The 19,989-nt window shown below is 37.8% G+C and overlaps 1 protein-coding gene across 1 annotated transcript in view; it reads left to right on the top strand.

The window, feature by feature from the left end:
• The window catches only part of arhgdia (Rho GDP dissociation inhibitor (GDI) alpha), a 41,313-nt gene that overhangs the window by 8,756 nt on the left and 12,568 nt on the right, over positions 1–19,989 (top strand). The window contains exon 2 of the mRNA XM_028818415.2: positions 10,357–10,564. Coding sequence (XP_028674248.1) covers positions 10,375–10,564 — 190 coding nt within the window. The 5' untranslated portion in view covers positions 10,357–10,374. The remainder of the gene's footprint in view (positions 1–10,356; positions 10,565–19,989) is intronic.

Genomic DNA, 19,989 nt, shown 5'->3' with positions numbered 1-19,989 from the left:
ATAATAAAATATACGTAAAACGTCATCCACTGAGTATTTTGCTTTGCATATTTAATTTGCTGTCTCGCCAGATGTGAACGCCATTCTAGGCATTGTTTATGCTACTCACGCACATGCAGGGATTCGACGTTCCTCCTAGCAAGGATGGACTACCTATAAAGTAATGGTGAGTTTTGTCAGTGTTTACAGATGATTATCACCCTCTACCCATGGATGTCGACTTTAGTCATCATCTGCCCTCAACCCTGTTGTCAACAAAAGTCGACATCCACCATAAAAGAGTTAAAACATGTGTTTCATTTTATAGTATATAAGAAAATATCAATGTGTGCCTATTAGCCTCTGTGTATACAAAAAGTCTCAGAATAGAGCGTGTTTATATAATACATTTCAGTATAGAGTGTATGTACAGTTTAGGAAATATTTATTTTTAGTTTATGAATGATTTATGTCCTAAACAGTGCAACATACAATGGCTGACAACTTAATTACTGCCTTTAGGCCAGTCTTGTTCTAGGGCTAAATCTGAACGAATTTGCAGCAGTAAGTTCTGTAATAGGTACTTTTTTTTTTTTTTTAATCTTGGAAAGAGAACAACAAAAATGATTTTCATTTGTATTCTAAAATAGTAAACTACAAGGCAGGAGCCATTCTCTAACAAGTGCTCTTCATCAGTGAGAGTTTCCTGAATGTACTGATGTAAACATAACTGTCCCAGGATCAAATATCAGGTACCACCTAGTAACTTGAGGACAAGCCTGATTTGAAAAGTCTTGTTACAAAAGAATCTTTAATGGTTTGTTGTAAATGAAAGCATCCTGATAGTCTCATTGTTTGCTGGTTCAGGTTATACTGATGTTACAGTAAGTTTGTATTCTGATATTGTGGCTAAGTCATTGTCTGTTTTTTTAAATACCAAAAGCAACATTGGTGAGTAAATTTAGCAAATGTTTTAGCTTAGATATGCTAAGATAATAGATAATTTTTTTTATTATTTTTTTTAAGCTGAATGATTTTTAAAATTTTTTTACAATGATTGTATGCTTTTATTTGGTCTGAAAACCCTTTGTTCTTAAGTGAAGCATTATTTATAAATTTAAAACAAAATCCACCAAGTGACTTACAATAGCAGCCTTTGGGACACCAAAGGAAGCTTGAAACAAAAGCCTTAAATCTTACCAAGTACAGTCACTTTATTACAGAAAATATTCCTGAGTGTTGATTTATGTCTTGAGATTTCAAATTATCAGAAAAGTGCATATTTAAGATTTGTTTTAATAAAACTGTATTTTTGCATGTCACCATTTTCGAGTACAGCTGTCCTTCAGACTTTACTCCTCATTACCCCAGGGGATTGTATTTTTGTAACTTATTTTATGAAGGGTGCAGTCGCATTGATGCTTTTCTTTGCAAATTCAAGCAAGTAAAGCTTTTTTTTGATGAGGAAGGGATATCTAGTGAAATTAAAATTTTTAAGAGCATTTTGTTATGCAAGTTTATTTTATGTCAGCAATATGCCTGATGGACAATGAAAATGACAAGACATTTATTGCTAAACCTTATTTTTTTGAGCTTGAATGTGTCAATGAGGGCAATAGATCGAAGAGAACAGAAAAAGATAGAATTGGAACGACAGACAAATGGGAGAGGAAAATTTACAGCATGAAATTATGGCGACACTCGGGATAACTAGCAACTGTTGGTGCAGATGTGGAAAATGTTTTCCTGCCATCATAAACCCTGGAATTTTGGACGCACCTTTCAAAATTAAAGTGGAAGAAGCGATTGAGACCAAAGGACCAAATCGACCACTTTTGTTATATGAAGTCTGTTTATTTATTAGCTGTAGCCACACCTTGCTTAGCACAGAGCTCCAAGTGGCACAGTGGAATTTGTGCTTTAAGAGGTTATGTGAGGGTTTCCTTAAATTTTCTGGTTTGTTTGCCACATTCAGAAGGCATGCATGTTACAATTTGCCCACTCAGTGCACGTGTGTGTGTTTTTTTTTTTTTAATTTTATTTTAAAATTGTAATTTCTTATTTCATGTTTGTGCTTCTTTAGCTTAAAGGTGGCGTTGTGCTCAGCAACTATAGAAGCAGATTTCAGTTCATGTTATCTTACTACAACACTTTCAGTTTGCACAATAGCTTCTGTTATATTTGCTACTGTTGACATGAAAACTCCACCCTTATCAGTTACTGTGAATACAGAAGTAAACATTTATCCTTTCCTGAGAAATATATTGGCAAGAATCTGTGATTAAAAAAATAAAAAAATAAATAATGTTGATTTTGTAAATATTACAAAAAGGACAGGCTTTTTTTTTTTTTTTTTGCTGACCATTTTCATTTTGCAGCAAGCACACATAGTAAGTATATTGGCAAGAATCTGTGATTAAAAAAAAATAAAAAAATAAATAATGTTGATTTTGTAAATATTACAAAAAGGACAGGCTTTTTTTTTTTTTTTTTGCTGACCATTTTCATTTCGCAGCAAGCACACATAGTAAGTTTTTAAAGGATTTATTTAAAGTTTTCCCTGAAGTCTTTAAGCTGATGGGTGAGACATAAGGTTTACTAAAATAAAAGTTTTTGGTTACAGCATGAAGATATCGGGCAAAACCAATGTTCATGTTTGGATAGCATGACTGAAGCCATGGCTAACTTATAGTAAGGACCTCATACTAGTAGTCAAGCATCAAGCATTGTGGTGTCACTGATGATGTCTAGGATGCAGTGATGGGAAAACAAACAAAGGAACTTTACATCAGAATGGCTGAAGAAAAACATTGGAATGAGAAAAGTGCATTATTTACCAAAAATATGCAATAACATAAATGTGTGGGGGCACCTTTTTTTTTTTTTTTTTTTTTTTTTTTACTCTTTATGTAATATGGCGTTTATCTTTATTAGTAATGTTGCTCTTTTGGCAGTTAATGTGAAGCTGTGTTTGTCTTAATTGCACTGTGATCACCACAGAAGAGCGCAATGAATGCATACATAACAGCAGTGTATGTTAACTCCAGAAATAGTGGTTGCCTGGAAAGTGTTCTATGTTTGTTCATTTTTCCAGATCTCTTGTTTCTGTTCTTATTAGTCAACCATGTTTTCTGCTGTGCTGCTCTAATAGTGATCCCAATTTTTCCTGCTAGAGAAAGAAAGGCAAGTGCTTGTGACATCAGGAAGAGACGGCAGTAACGGAATCTGCAGGACCCCACTCCTTGAGTCTACTTGTGCTACTTGCTTTGGAGAGCTAACTCTGTTGTACCCTTCAGTCACTAACATGCAGTGAGCTCCAGTTTGCTGTTTGGAGTCAACACAGGATAGTTTAAGCTTCATCAGCATCTGGTCAAATGTATCATGCCACCTAGAAATGATCTCTTAGTAATAGTCAAAAGCAAGACAATTAGCTGATTTTAATCACTTGTTTAATGTACTTTTACATTTTAGTATATTCATTCATGTTAAATATTGATATTTGACATATCCTATCAAAGATTGGATTCATGCTGATGATTCAAATCCAGCTTTTCTGCCAAACTTCAGTGTAAATTCAGCCAAGTTTGTATTCACTGTTGCTTGGTAAAGTGGTTTAGCTGGGAGAGTACTATATGTGCGTTTTGTTCCATACATTGGGCCAATATTTTGTAAGTCAGTTTCCCTCAACTGTTATGAAGCCAAAAAAAAAAAAAAATTAAATTAAATAACTTGAGTGGGTGTACGCCTGAGAGTGCCTTGTTGAAATTTGGTTTTCGCTGTACTGCTGAGATAAACTTCAGCTTCAAAGTCAGTTGGATAAACGAGTTCAGAAATAAATGAATGTCATATAGTATGAACTAACAAACAACAAAATACCATATGTTTATATGGATGAGAATATTTTATGTTGAACTGGATTGATAAATAAGTTAACTTTATAAGGTCTTGAATGAGTCTTGTTTTAGGTATTGTTTATCTTGGGGTTAATCAATTAAAATGATAAAATTCATACTCTGTGCTTTTCATAATAGTCAATAAAAAAAACTAAAAAAAAAAAAAGTTTTGTTTTAGTACAGTTTGCTATGTTAATGGCCAGTATTTTCTCGCATTTACCTGCATACAGGCCTGCTTTTGGTCTCTGCCAAGTAGTTATGAACACCATGTTACTTCATATTTCACTCAATTTGTTTAAAAGACATTTTTTAAATTTAGCTAAACGAACAGCAAGTACTTTTCCAAGACTCATTTTTTTCCCCCCAGTGAAATTAAGGTAACTGCCAGCACGGAGAAGGAAAACACCGCTGAGCAGTTTTTCTTTCTGTTTTAAGAATTGCACCTCACTAGGAATCCAAAAGTTAAAGTATGATTTCATATGTAGTCATGGAAAATGAGAGCTACATTCTATACACACACCCAAAGGAAAAAGACAATAAAAGAATGACTTTCTGGATTTTTCATACAGAAAGGAGGATGACCGCTTTTCATTGTGGTCCTTTAGTAATGTACGTTTGTACTTTTGTATATCCACAAAAAATAAAGTATAATTGTTTGGTGTACAATCTAGTTATTAGTGTTACGAAAAATGTTACTTCCCCAAAGTTCCTGTTCATGCCTAAGCCATGTATTTCGGTGCCTCTTTCTCTAGTTAATAGTATGTATGCAGATTTTCCTTATTTTTTTATTTAATTATTTATTTATTTATATAATGTATAGAGTGATTTCAAAATTTTATCTGAGTTGTTGGGTAGGTATTTACACATTTTTTAAATAGAAGTGGGAAGTTGACTGGGTGTTTTTAAATGAAAACTACAAAAACAAGTATAATTCCCTGTCAGACATCTTTTGTTTCTTTCTTTAGTGTGAATTTATTTTTTGCACCCTGCTGTTTCAAATAACAATTTAAAAATGATTTGTAAGTATACTGCCTAAAACAAAAGTCCAAGATTCAGTGTTTTTTTTTCCAAAAACGTTACAGTGGGACCATGCAGCTTATGTTGACCGAGGGTTACATTGGGTATTTTATGCTGTGCTTGGAAGTGGCCCAAATGTTGTCAGCATAAAACCACATGATCCAAAAACTCGATTTGTTAAACCTCATGGTTTTTACATGTGCCGTTGTGTAATTTCACTTAGGTGTTTTAGAACTTGCATCGCATTTAGTGTGACATTATCAACTTTCACTGTGTTTTGGGAGTTGTTGCCAAGTGTATTTGACATTTCATGTCAGTCGTTTTGGTACTTGTTTTCTGTTTTAAATGCTACAACTTTCCTAGGATCTCATGCAACTATTTTTCTAAAATCTTGGTCATTTAAGCAGAGTGTTTGAGTTTTGTTTTTAAGGTATTTTTAGCTCATTACGTTTAATGGAGGTGTGTGTAGAATAAACCATTACTGGGATTGGCAGTGTAAACGTAATATAATTTTAAATAGTTGGTAGGGTGACTGTACAGGTGTCTTCTTTTTGACAGCTTTTCAGTCACAGGAGTGATCCACAATGATGGATATATTTTTGTTTTAGATTATTTGTGAAGGAGTTTGCTTTTCATTAGTTGTAGAGCTTTGCCCTTAAATCTGCTACATTCATAAGTATTCATTTCAAATGCAGCAAGATGAACATGGTATATTGGCTATACAGTGGAACCTCGGTTTGCGAGTAACTTGGTTTACGAGTGTTTTGCAAGACGAGCAAAAATGTTTAATAAATTTTGACTTGATAAACGAGCGAGGTCTTGCAGTACGTGTAGTATGTATATGCTTTGTCTGCTGAGCGTCATGTGATCACAGCTGAGCTGATGGTTCTTCTCTCTCTCGCTGCGGGATTGTGGGCAATTGTCTCCAATTCTCCGTCTGAGTCGGCGTGCCTCACTCATATAATCAACATCCGTACGAGCGTATACTGTTTACTGCAGCATTAGCATTGTGACTGTGTGTGTGCGTGCGTGCGTGTATGTGTGTGCTCGCTCACTCGTGCGTGTGTGTGCGCACTGTGACGTGCGAGTCCCCGTCTTGCACCCTAAAACACGAAGCCGAGTCTCAGTACTTTAGCAACACCAGCTTTATTCAGCTTGAAACAGCAACAGCGCGGTTATTTATCGTAGCGGGATCTGCCGCTCTCCTATACACAGACACAGCAGTCGGGCAGGGCCGTGCCCAAGTAATACTGTGCCCTGCGCATTTATAATGTTCTTTGTATCACCCTTCGACGGCAGGCGCTTATAGCATGTCAGCGATCTTTTCAGATTCGCTTTTACGGCGAACTGCTACAGCGCTGGGAGACTGCGATTGCTTTGGGACGCTCTTCCACGTGTCGTCCAGTTGGGTGGAATCCCACAAGAGTTTAGAAAGTCTCTCGCACCAGCCATGATTCTTTTCAAAGGTAAAGTGCAGGTTCATTTGTTTTATGTATTTTTACTTTCTATTTTGTATTAATCATTTTTATATGAATAGTTTTGGGTTGTGGAACAAATCATATGAGTTTCCATTATTTCTTATGGGGAAATTCACTTTGATATACGAGTGCTTTGGACTACGAGCACGTTTCCGGAACGAATTATGCTCGCAAACCGAGGTTCCACTGTATATAGATATATATATACATCTGACAATTCTTTTTATGTCCTTTCACTTCACCAGTAAAACTACTGAAAGTGCAAGTCATAGCTGCAACGTGCTGAACTTGACCGTCCCCATTTCCCTACAGCCCAGCCCAAAGATCTGCTCCCAGTGGACTGTGTCTGATTTGCCAAATGGGAAGGGATCATTTTAACTACGTGTTTGAAATACATCAACCGTCTCTGCTGGTTTTGGAGCAGCAGTTCTACTCTGATGCCCTTTGTAGTGCAGAGCACCTCTTCCTCATCCCTAGTAGTGAACGCTGCAGCCCTGTGTGCAGAAAAATCACTTTGGCCACTTGTACTTGAGTCAGCACCAAGAGTTTGTGACCAGAGGTGGAAATGGAGTGATGTATTGAAGCAAGCGTCGAATAAAACTTGTGCAAGATTAAAAATCCATTAATGTCATTGAGTATTTTTTGATGTTTCCAGCTGTTGTCAACTGCTGTGATCATCATCAAGTCCTTCCATGAGAACCCTGAATACCATGAGGACTGATTGAGGTCATTTATGTTCGGTAGAATGCCCAGAGGGGGCTGGGCGGTCTCATGGCCTGGGCCCCCTGCAGATTTTATTTTTTTTTCTCCAGCCATCTGGAGTTTTTTTTTTTTGTTTTGTTTTTTCTGTCCTCCCTGGCCATCGGACCTTACTTTTATTCTATGTTAATTAGTGTTCTCTTATTTTAATTCTTACTTTGTCTTTTTTTTCCTCTTTCTTCATCATGTAAAGCACTTTGAGCTGCATTATTTGTATGAAAATGTGCTATAGAAATAAAAGTTGTTGTCATTTACCTTTGGTTTTGACAGACTTTCTATTTTATGGTACTCCATCAATGTTTTTCGAAAAATGTTTGTGGAATGTGTTGAAAATTAAAAAATAGCTTTTTTTATTTTTACATTTATTCATTACCAATTGTTTATCTAATTTATGTTATGAGTTTAATTTAGGTAATTGCAATTGTATAATTAAGTTTTCATTGAGAAATGTAATTGCCTGGCTGAACTGTGTTACTGATAAACTACGTTTGTGATACGTTCTTTTTTTAAATTGACAGTATTTCAAGGATAGCAGGCAACATTTTCTGTCATAATAGTAAAAAGTACTGTTATGTAGAGGCTTTAAAAAATTGCAATGTTTCACATTGCAGCTGTCTTGGTATAAATTGCCAATCTAGAGTGGACCAGTGATATCACTGGTTTAGTATTGCAATGAGGGAAAAATGGAAAAACCCAAGAGTCAACACAGTGGTTTTGGGGGGGTGAGCTGGCTGTGCATGGCTTAGTCCAGTGTTTCTCAACCTTTAAGTATTTGCGACCTGAGTTTTCATCAGTTTTAATCGCACCCCCTCCTAAGGTTTTTTTGAAAGGAGCCCACTAATACCAATTTATTTTTCAATTAATGATATATCTTAGATGCATATTTTATTATACCTACTTAACTTTTATTGACATTTATCTAACTCTATATTTATTTTTCTAGTATCAGAATGTAGTTTAAGTTAATTTGTTTCAGTTTCAATAGATTTATTTTTCATATTTTCGATTCTTTTTTTTTTTTTTTTCACATCTTCATAGGGGGGCCCGCCCCACAGATTGAGAACCACTGGCTTAGTCCACCCCACTGCATTGATTCTTGAGATTTGAGTTCTTCCCCTCACTCATTACTAGACCAGTGACGTCACCGATCAACTCTACTTGGAAATTGAAGTGATGGGACCATTTTGTTTAATGCTGCAGGGTCCCCCCCCCCCCCCCAAATCTCCTACATGAACGACTTTTTCACTATTAAATAAACAAAGGAAAGTGACTGTTCCCTGTTTAAAGTACACATTTACATTCAAAAGAAGAATTGATTCAGGGTCTTCAGTGAAAAAGAAATGTGATTAACGGCTGTGTTTGGGGAATTTAGAATGAGCTTGTTTGAAAACTGTACAATACTGTACCAAAAAACCATTTAAGCCATAATCTTGAGCCAGGCAGTACTTGCTTTCAGCTGCCATTTGAGGGCCAATTTATACTTTGTGCAGTCCTTTTGCTGGACCCTGGTTCAAATAGGGTCTCCTTTTCTTGCTTTTTTGCATAGAGCTGCTGCTTCAGATCTCTTTTCAGTTTAGAGGGCATGGCTGAATGAGCTTACACCAGAAGAGTTTTCCTGCGTCATATCCCTGTCACCTTTTTGGAAACACTGAGTAGCAAGTGTGTGGGCTGAGAAGAACTAACAGCAGGAATACTTCATATGCAGTGAAGTGCGTGGGTGCCCTGACAGTAAACAGACTGTGCACGTGCTCAATTCCTAAATATGTCAATATGTGCCTAGTGCTAAACAAAAATGCACAAAATACTTGTAATATAAAGAGTTTGTGTCATGTTTTCACTTTTAAACAAATCTTTGCACACACAGTACATGACATAAAAACTCTGTGAAATTTATCTTTGCCTGATTTTCAATGTTTGGGTTTAATGATTAACTGTAATTCATTGACTAGAGCTAGTTCCTTTCTTTTCACTTTTAATGCAGGTTTAAGGACACATGTTTGTGTGTATGTAAACTTTCAGTGGCAACACGGCAAATAGTAGTAAGTGTAGGAAAAAGGTGGTTTGAATACTTTCTGCTCCCACTGTACAGACTATTGGGGGGAAAAAAGCATCCCATTTAGAATCTGTGCTTTTATACTGTGCCTACACAAAAGTCTTGGATTATCCAAGAAAATGTTTAAATATAGTTACCTGAGTAGTAAGTGTTTATTTTCTTGTGAAAACACTATATAATATTAGAATCAATGCACTTTAAAGATTGATGTGATATAAAGTAACATAACTTTACTGAATTTTCCAAAAACTTAATATGTGAAATGCCTAAACTTGCACAGGTTTTACTCCTAGACCTCCCATCTAACCTTCCTTGCCATGCAGAGTATTTATAACATACCCCCAAAAGCACAATCGACTCAGATTAAACAGAATTTGATTAACTGAGCCAGGTGTGCCAGTGAGGTAATCGAGCAAATAAATTGTTGTACTGTGTGGTGACCACAAATACTTGGGGTCCCTTGAGGAGAGGGCTGGATATGGCTCAATGTCACTTTGTGATTTCTAGTCATATGGCATGTTAGATTTTTGCTGAATGCAGTTGTTGACCTCATCACCGGACCATGTTGGTTTACTTGACTGAAAGCCACCAGGCATTTCAAATTTAGTGACTTCATGTTGTCTTTTCAGCGTTTTTTGGCAGCCAGTAGTGTGCTGCTGGTACTGTATGAAGGATTAAAAGGTTTAGTATTCATCTATTATCTGGTATAGTATTGCTCATCTGAATAAGCATTCACTGGTTGTCAGGTCTCATGCACACAGAACCCACCCCTACTACTAAAGAAAAAAAATCATACCTGGTCCTGGTGCACATTGACTAGGCAGGAACGAATATCTGAAGACCTGTTATTATCTGGCATTTTAAATTCAGTTACAGCACAATAATTGATCTTAGTGGTTTTTCGCTTGCATTCTGAATCGGGTCTGAAACAAGAAATATTCAGTAAAGCCACGTATGCTTGAAACATATAGTTCATGTTTTAGTAAGCAGAGACTAAACTGTGGCCATTATCAAAATGAGCACTATAGAATATCCCTTTCATGCTCAGATATTTTGATGACCTCTTGTAATTAACAAAGTGAATGGTTAGCAAGTTGCAATAAATCCTTTTCCTTTTACTTGTTGCCAGCACCTGTGAGGACATAGTTAATTATTTTTCCTTATTTTTTTGTCTCAGGATTGTGGGTAGAAGAAAATGGCAGAACATGAACCCACCCCTGAACAGCTGGCAGCAATTGCGGCAGAAAATGCAGAAGATGAGTCCTCTGTAAACTATAAGCCCCCTGCACAAAAATCTTTGAAGGAGATTCAAGATCTAGATAAGGAGGACGAAAGCCTGTGCAAATACAAAGAAGCCTTGCTAGGCTCGCACCCTGTTACAGTAGGTGAGTATGTGATCATTAAGTCAAACAGTATACAAGACAAAATACTGCAAAGTCTACTCTTAATTTAGATTTTCACTTAGCAGTATTGGGGCCTTTTATATTGAGTGTGAAAGAAATGCGGTTAACAATTTCTTGTTTACAATTTTAATAAGAAAACGGCAAAGAAGGTAAGCCTTTGAATGGCTAATACAATGCTAAGATCGTATTGCAGCACTCTGTTAGGACTTTCAGTTAAACATAGACGCCAGTGTAATGATTGAATTTATTTATTTTGAAACTGCACATACAGCTAATAATAAGAGGATTTGGGATTTGAAAGGTAAATGATTAGCAAAACGGAATAAACACTCTTTAAGGGCCATTTCTATATACTAATTCTTTGTTATGTTAATCTGTACACATGTGGAAATATGTGTTTTAACTTTCGCTTGTTGCCTTTATTGGGGGAAAAGTGCTTTATAAAGCCTCTGTCTTTTCACCTGGTCTTAGACGTTGTTATCTGAGTGTGTCCATTAGGAATGCGCATGGGTGTCTCTGAAGTTAAATATTTTGTTTTTAATTATTTGCTTTAAAAGTTATTAACTTCGGAAAAGAATGGTAGACTACCCAATACAGTATGTTTTTTAGTAACTAATGACCTGTTTTATCTTGTCAGTTTTATGCTTTGAAAAGACCAATTGAACCCTTTAAACACTTGAGCATGTGTGTCTGGGAAAGCTACATTCAGCTGCAGGAGGCATATTATTAGTTGGGTAATTACACCATTAGATAGTGGCCTTGTTGTACTGGCGGCGAATAAATGCATCTTCACAAAGATTTGGCTAATTATCCGTATCGTATTAAAGTGTACTGTGGGATAAAGTACCTTATGATTTTAACCCAAGCCATATAAAACGAAGTTCAATAATTAAAAGGCAAAAAGGTATATACAGTATCTTTGAAATTTAAAGAAAAAATCTAAAGGTGGCAGACGCACTTTGGACCTTTGTTGTTCATGTCTGTACTAATTTTTTGCATGTCTTCAGTGCTACAGTATAATTTAGCACTGTGTATAGTGTTTAAAATTGTACAGAAGAATTGGAGAGCATCAAGGTTCAAGAATCGGGCCAAACATAACAAACTCATATGTCACCAAAAACGAAATGATGTAAAAACGTGTTCAGTTCGTTTCATTTCAGTTTGTTTTTTAGAGTGTTATTCACTGAGCATAAGCCTAGAGAGCTGGAAGCTAACAATATCTAGCCATTGCAGTTCAGGAGAGGAAAACAAACTTTTCAGGAGTGCAGCATCCGTGGAGAAAATAAACCTTTGGTGGGGGTCTGCAGTTGGTAATAACACAAAGTCACAGTCCTGGAGACTAGGCCAGCTGGTTGCCCACCATCTCTTGGGCATTCTGTCGTACAAGTATAATACAATTAATTTATTTCCTGAGATGTGACAATACACAGGTGATTCATGAAGAAATGAAATATTAGAGATTGAGGTAAGTGGGTTCAATAAATATATGGATAATTATATTTTGTATAAATATAAAGCACAGTGTTGTTCACCTTGAATAGGGAGGAAAGTGAAAACTTCTGACTGTGAGCCTTTGTGCCAGTCCTGAGCTAAACATCAACTGGACATTCTCCCTTTGAGAAATGGCTCTTAGTGCCATCAGTAAACATTCAAATATAATATTGTTAAAAATGCCCATGTTTATTGAACACCCAAAATTAAAATCAGGGAAAATATGTCTTTACACCAGATCTTCTTCTTCTTCTGGCTGCTCCTGTTAGGGGTCGCCACAGTGGATAATCTGCTTCCATATCTTCCTGTCCTCTGCCTTTTGCTCTCTCCCGCCCATCACCTGCATGTCCTCTCTCACATCACATCCATAAACCTCATCTTAGGCCTTCCTTTTTTTCTCTTGCCTGGCAGCTCTATCCTTAATATCCTTCTCCCAATATACCCAGCATCACTCCTCTGCACAGGTCCAAACCAACACAATGTTGCCTCTCTGGCATCGTCTCGGAATGGTCCAACCTGAGCTGACCATCTAATGTACCCCTTTCTAATCCTGTCCATCCTCGTCACACCCAATGCAAATCCTAACATCTTTAACTATGCCACCTCTAGCTGTGTCTCCTGTCTTTTTGTTAGTGCCACCTTTTCAAACCATATAACATAGCTGCTGTCTCTACCGTCTTTTAGACCTTCCCTTTCACTGCCTGTCTGTCACAAATCATTCCTGACACTCTTCTCCACCCTGTCTGCACTCTCTATTCACCTCTCTTCCACACTCTAAATTACTCTGAACTGTTGATCACAAGTATTTAAACTTGTCCACCTTCGCCAACTCTACTCCCTGCATCCCCACCATTCCACTGACCTCCCTCTCATTCACACACATGTATTCTGTCTTGGTCTTACTGACCTTCATTTCTCTTCTCTCTACAGCATATCTCCCCCTCTCCAGCGTCTCCTCAACTTACTCCCTATTCTCATTACAGATCACAATGTCTTCTGCAAACATCATAGTCCACAAGGGCTGCCGTCTAATCTAGTTTGTCAACCTGTCCATCACCACTGCAAATAAGAAAGGGCTCGGAGCTGAACCCTGGTGTAATCTCACCTCCGTCTTGAATGCATCCATCACTCCTACCGCAGACCTCACCACAGTCACACTTCTCTCATACTTATCTTGTACCATTCTTGCATACTTCTGCCACCCCTGACTTCCTCATACAATACCACAGCTCCTCTCTAGGCACCTTGTCATATGCTTTGTCCAGGTCCACAAAGACCCAACGCAACTCCTTCTGGCCTTCTGTATATCATTCTTCATCAACATCCTCAGAGCAAACGGCGTATCTGTAGTGTTCTTCCCAGCATGAAACCATACTGCTGCTCACTTATCATCACCTCCCTTCTTAACTGAGCTTCCACTACTCTTTCCCATAACTCCATGCTGTGGCTGATCAGTTTTATCCCTCTGTATTTACTAGAGCTCTGCACATCAATGTTACTCTTACAAATCAGTACCAGTACACTTCTCTCATTTTCCAAGATTACATTAAACAATCTGGTTTAAAAACACCACTGCCATATCTCTTAATCAATTCCATGTTTCCACATGTACTATATATCATCTGGACCAACAGCCTTCACATTCTTCATCCTCTTCATAGCTGTCATTGCATCCTCCTTGCTAATCTGTTGTACTTTCCGGTTCATTATCTCCACATCATCCAGCCTCTCTCACATTGTCTTCATTCATCTGCCTTTCAAAGTACTCTTTCCTTCTATTCAACACACTTGCTTGTTGGTGCATTTCCATCTTTATCCTTTATCACCCTAACCTGCTGCTCATCTTTCCCACCTCTGTCCCTCTGTATAGTCAATCGGTACAGTTCCTTTTCTTCCTCCTTAGTGTCCAACCTCTCATACAATTCATTATACGCTTTATATTTAGCCTTTGCAACCTCTCTTTACCTTGCACCTTTTCTCCTTGTACTCCTCTACTTCATCTCTGTTATCCCACATCTCCCTCACCAATGTCTTCCTCTGTATACTCTCCTGTACTTCCACATTCCACCACCAGGTTTCCTTTTCCTCCTTCCTCTGTCCAGATTGTCACGCCAAGCACCCTTCTAGCTGTCTCCCTTTCTACTTCTGCTGTAGTTGCTCAGCTATCTGGTAACTCGTCACTGCCACCTAGTGCCCGTCTTACCTCTTCCATCTTGCAGTCTTCCTTTTTCAACTTCTAAAATTTGATCCTTGGCTCTGCCCTCACTCTCTTCCACATCTTGATCTCCATTGTCATCCTACAGACCACCACCCTATTCTGCCTAGCTATGCTTTCCCCTGCCACAACTTTGCATGAAAGTCTCCAGTCGCCTCCAAACTCACTCTCCTGCATAGGATATGAGCCACCTGTGTGCATCTTCCTCCACTTTTTGTATGTCACCCTGTGTTCTTCCCTTTTCCTAAAATACATATTTGCCACAGCCATGTACATCCTTTTCTCAAAATCCACCATCATCTGACCTTCTGCATTTCGCTCCTTGACACCATACATACCCATCACCTCCTCATCCATTCTGTTCCCTTCATCAACTTGTCCATTGAACTCCTCTCCAATCACTATTCTTTCTCTCATGGATGCACTCTCTGCCACTTCATACAACTCACTCCAGGAATGTTCTTTCTCACCCATTACACACCCAATTTGCGGGGTGTATGCACCAACAACATTCAGCATCACACTTTCCAATTTCCAACTTAACAATTGTCCAGTTAGTCATGCAATTAACCTTGAAGCAGTCAGGTTATAGTATACATATTATTTTACAGTATATTTTAGAATCCTATGGCCCAGATCCAGTGTAGTGTAAACACAGCTCTTGTCTCCGTCTGCTGTTTATAGGTTGCTTCCTCTTAGTGTCTGTTCATCTGTGACTACACTGGCATATGTATCACCACAGATGTAAGGAATATTCTATATTTGTAAATGATCCCTGGTCTTAAATGGTGCATTTCAGAGTGTTGGACAGTGGCCTTTAAAATCTTCCAAGACCGATGATGAGCAATAAACGCGGCTCCTCCGAGAGAACTGCAGCTGTATTTTGCTAACATGAACCTGAATGTACCAGACTGAACTGCCAAAAGCTGTACTTGCAAGAACACCAATGCAGTTTTCACAACATTCATAAACTGTTTTACAAATGCTATGTGTAGTCTTAATGTGCAACTGAAATTTTTTGGTAGCTAATGAGGAATTTCCATCATTGGTATAATTTATCCTACGTGGTTAGCTCTTCAGACTGGTGGTGGTCACCAGGGGCCAGGTCACGAGAATAGCGTTATTTATTGTAATGTACAGTCTCATATTGCAGCCTTTTTTCAACCTGTGTAGTGTAAGCAGGGGCATTGTTGTGAAGTGGATAGAGATTGTTGGCAACTGTCTTTGCCACTTTTCCAAGATTGACCGCGGCAAAGATCAAAGCAAATAAACGTAATTTTGAATAGTTGTGTGCGTCACTTGCATATAACCAATGTGTACTACACACTCGTTATAAATAGTATTGCTGGCACTGGCTAGGGCCTAGAATTTCTTTGGCAAGAATCACCATGCTTCTATTGTTTTGATTGATGCTTGGGTTTTGGATCACATGGACTTCTTCAAATTTCATCTCCATTTATGAAATGCTTCCAGGGCTGTGGAGTCAGAGTCAAGGAGTCAGAGACAATTTTGGGTACCTGGAGTTGGCAAAAACGTACCGACTCCTAATAAATTTAAATTGTAATAAAAAAAAAATATATCAAGTTCAAATGTCCCATTTCACAAACAATATCCTAGTGAAGTACTTCTCTGATGTAAGAATAAGCCCAGTGCATAGTTGTGTTACTACTAGTGTGACATTCAGCTGAGCGATTTATACAACCGGACATTCACATATTGTCATCTGGATTATGGTACATTACAAAAATTGTTTTCATTTTGTAGTGAGGCTATATAGTAATAGTGTATTCAATGTATGTGCGGAGTCCATGTTTGTTTCCATCGTCCCATTTACTGTTCGTTATGTGTATGTCAGTGAATGTTGTCCCTATAAGTGCAGAGGGGACGGATGAGAGAGAGAGAGACCGCAGCCCCAGGATGGAAAGCACCTGTTCACATTCAGTGACATCCGGTTCATTACTATTTAAACGATCAGAAGGGAAAGCAGAGGAGGAAGGAGAAAGACAGAGATTTCACTTGACAACCGACCATCATTTCCTGCTATTTGTCACATCGCGCCTGGTACCCTGTTTGTTTCTCGTTCCGCCGGATTCACGACTGCTCAATCATCACCAGAAACTTCGGGGTTGGACTTCATTATCCACCATACGCCGAGGAAACATGGTGAGATTGTTCCATTTATTCGGGAGATTCAAATGCATCCATTTATTTCTTGATCAGTCATCCGTATTCAGGACAGTAATATACCCGGACTCAAGTTCACGTTCATTGTCATTTCAGTATTCATTCATTATTATCTGTGTTTTGTTTGTTACTGTATACGTTACAAGGTCAAGGGAGGGTTTGTTATTGTATATATGGTGTTTTCACATTGCTGCTTTGGTGGAGGGTTATATATATATATATATATATATATATATATATGTATGTATGTATATATGTATATATGTATATATGTATATATGTATGTATGTATATGTATATATATATATATATATATATATATATATATACACCTATTTTACATATCTGCTTTTGTGTGCTTGTGTTTAACCGTCGATTGTGGGTAACATATTATTTGTTAAGAGGTACGGCTTGGTATATGTAGATTCGCCTCAGTAATTTAATCCAGGCCACAGGTCTTGGTACTATAGCTGCCGGCTGGGTAACAGGTCGGCTGTTACAATTTTATTTCAGATATAATGTGTTTTAACAAGTTCATGTGAGTGTAAACAAGTGTAATGATGTAGGTGGAGGTGTGTGCTGTGGCCTGATGTGTGTTCAGGGGTTCTTGTCTTGTCCTTAAACTGGCCAGTATGGTAGGGAGTCGGCTTCCTAGCCAGTAGTTCTGTGGTTAAATGACGTGTATGTTGCCTTCCTTTAATCAACATGGAAAATACATTAGCATATTAAATACAGAGGAGTTGGAGGTACCGGAAACTAAGGATTCTGAGTTGGAGTCAGAATTGAAGGATTTATCTACCTACTCCACAGCCCTGAATGCTTCAGTTGTATTTCTTTTCAGGAGTCCACATTGTGGCCATCCAGTATGCACAAATTTTGGTCATGTTTAATTGTTCATGATGAGGGGATTCTACTAATCCTTAAAAGTTTCAGTTATATTGTTTGATTGTCCATTACAGTTAACTCCATGGTTGTATCATTTTTTTTTTTTTCTGTCATTTATGTCTTTGATCACCAAGGCCTTGGTTTGTTTTTGACAGATTTACTTTCTCAATGAAATTCTGTCTCCTTGTCTTTGTATGAGGGGGAATTTTTCCAGGGATATGTTGACCATCTCCAAAGGCATTCTGTTCTCTCGTAACTTGTAATTTAAAATACCGTATATTAGTACACAGGGTCTGTATTTTGGCCATTTAATAAAATAAACACCAGGGAATGCTTCTTTCAAATTAAGGCTCAGAACTTTTTAAATCACTCTTTATGTATGCGTTTTTTAATATTCCAGTTAGTGTAAAGAACCAATGTATAACATATTGAATATCAACAATTACAGGTTTTAGGCCACATAATCCACCCCTATTTAGAGTTAAGTGTACAGTTAATGGGAGACAAAGCGTTTCTTTTTTGCCGAGCGCTACTTTATATTTTGCGGTGTCTTCATTGGTTCAGGCAGGTTTTTTTTTTTATTTTTGAAGACATGAAGAATTCTTTGTTGATAAAATAATTACACTAATTATGCATGGAGTGAAAATAGAAGCTGTAAATCTGTTACCCTGTTATTAAGATCTCTGGATTTGTGGTATTGGAAGCTTGTGCAATTTATTTTAGTCAGAAGTACCATCGTTAGACATGTCTGTATGCCTCATAGTCTATTTTGTTAAAGTTTTTAGTTTTTTTATTATATACAGTGCATCTGGAAAGTATTCACAGCACATTACTTTTTCCACATTTTGTTATGTTACAGCCTTATTCCAAAATAGATAAAATTCATTTTTTTCCTCAGAATTCTACACACAACACCCCATAATGACAACATGAAAAAAGTTTACTTGAGGTTTTTGCAAATTTATTAAAAATAAAAAAACTGAGAAATTGGATTCAAGTCTGGGCTCTGGCTGGGCCACTCAAGGACATTCACAGAGTTGTCCTGAAGCCACTCCTTTGATATCTTGGCTGTGTGCTTAGGGTCGTTGTCCTGCTGAAAGATGAACCGTCGCCCCAGTCTGAGGTCAAGAGCGCAGCGCTCTGGAGCAGGTTTTCATCCAGGATGTCTCTGTACATTGCTGCAGTCATCTTTCCCTTTATCCTGACTAGTCTCCCAGTCCCCACAGCATGATGCTGCCACCACCATGCTTCACTGTAGGGATGGTGCCAGGTTTCCTCCAAATGTGATGCCTGGCATTCACACCAAAGAGTTCAATCTTTGTCTCATCAGATCAGAGAATTTTCTTTCTCATGGTCTGAGAGTCCTTCAGGTGCCTTTTGGCAAACTCCAGGCGGGCTGCCATGTGCCTTTTACTAAGGAGTGGCTTCCGTCTGGCCACTCTACCGTACAGGCCTGATTGGTGGATTGCTGCAGAGATGGTTGTCCTTCTAAAAGGTTCTCCTCTCTCCACAGAGGACCTCTGGAGCTCTGACAGAGTGACCATTGGGTTCTTGGTCACCTCCCTGACTAAGGCCCTTCTCCCCCAATCGCTCAGTTTAGATGGCTGGCCAGCTCTAGGAAGAGTCCTGGTGGTTTCGAACTTCTTCCACTTACGGATGATGGAGGCCACTGTGCTCATTGGGACCTTCAAAGCAGCAGAAATTTTTCTGTAACCTTCCCCAGATTTGTGCCTCGAGACAATCCTGTCTCGGAGGTCTACAGACAATTCCTTTGACTTCATGCTTGGTTTGTGCTCCGACATGAACTGTCAACTGTGGGACCTTCTATAGACAGGTGTGTGCCTTTCTAAATCATGTCCAGTCAACTGAATTTACCACAGGTGGACTCCAGTTAAGCTGCAGAAATATCTCAAGGATGATCAGGGGAAACAGGATGCACCGGAGCTCAATTGTGAGCTTCATGGCAAAGGCTGTGAATACTTATGTACATGTAATTTCTAAGTTTTTTTATTTTTAATAAATTTGCAAAAACCTCAAGTAAACGTTTTTCACGTTGTCATTATGGGGTGTTGTGTGTAGAATTCTGAGGAAAAAAAATGAATTTAATCCATTTTGGAATAAGGCTGTAACATAACAAAATGTGGAAAAAGTGATGTGCTGGGAATACTTTCCGGATGCACTGTACATTTTGTGTGTGTGTGTGTGTGTGTGTGTGTGTGTGTGTGTGTGTGTGTGTGTGTGTGTAGATGAGATCAGCAATAAATTCATCATTAGAGTTATTTAAAAAAAAAAAAAAAAGTTGCATCTCAAAGTATTAAATTATATTGGTTGATCTATATAGTTTAAGTAGATTTGAGAATGTTATTTGTTGAGTATTTAATCATAATTTTTTTTAGCTTTTCCCTGTAATACATAATAATGTTTAGAGCACTCCGTTTTGTCAATGTAAAAAATATCCAAATTTTCCCTTTAAACAAACAGATTTACAGCTGGTCTTGTTAGTAACCTTTTCTGTTTTTTAAATCACAGACTTTTATGTGTCACTGCATAAAAATTACCTTTTAAAACCCAACCATTTTGTAACTCTTATGGTGTCTATGGTGCAAAACTAATGCTTTCAAATTAGTCCAAA

This window comes from Erpetoichthys calabaricus, chromosome 14 (assembly GCF_900747795.2).
Source record: "Erpetoichthys calabaricus chromosome 14, fErpCal1.3, whole genome shotgun sequence".
Taxonomy (NCBI): Eukaryota; Metazoa; Chordata; class Cladistia; order Polypteriformes; family Polypteridae; genus Erpetoichthys; species Erpetoichthys calabaricus.
The sequence above is the reverse complement of the archived record's forward strand: the minus strand, read 5'-3'. Positions and strand labels throughout refer to the sequence as shown.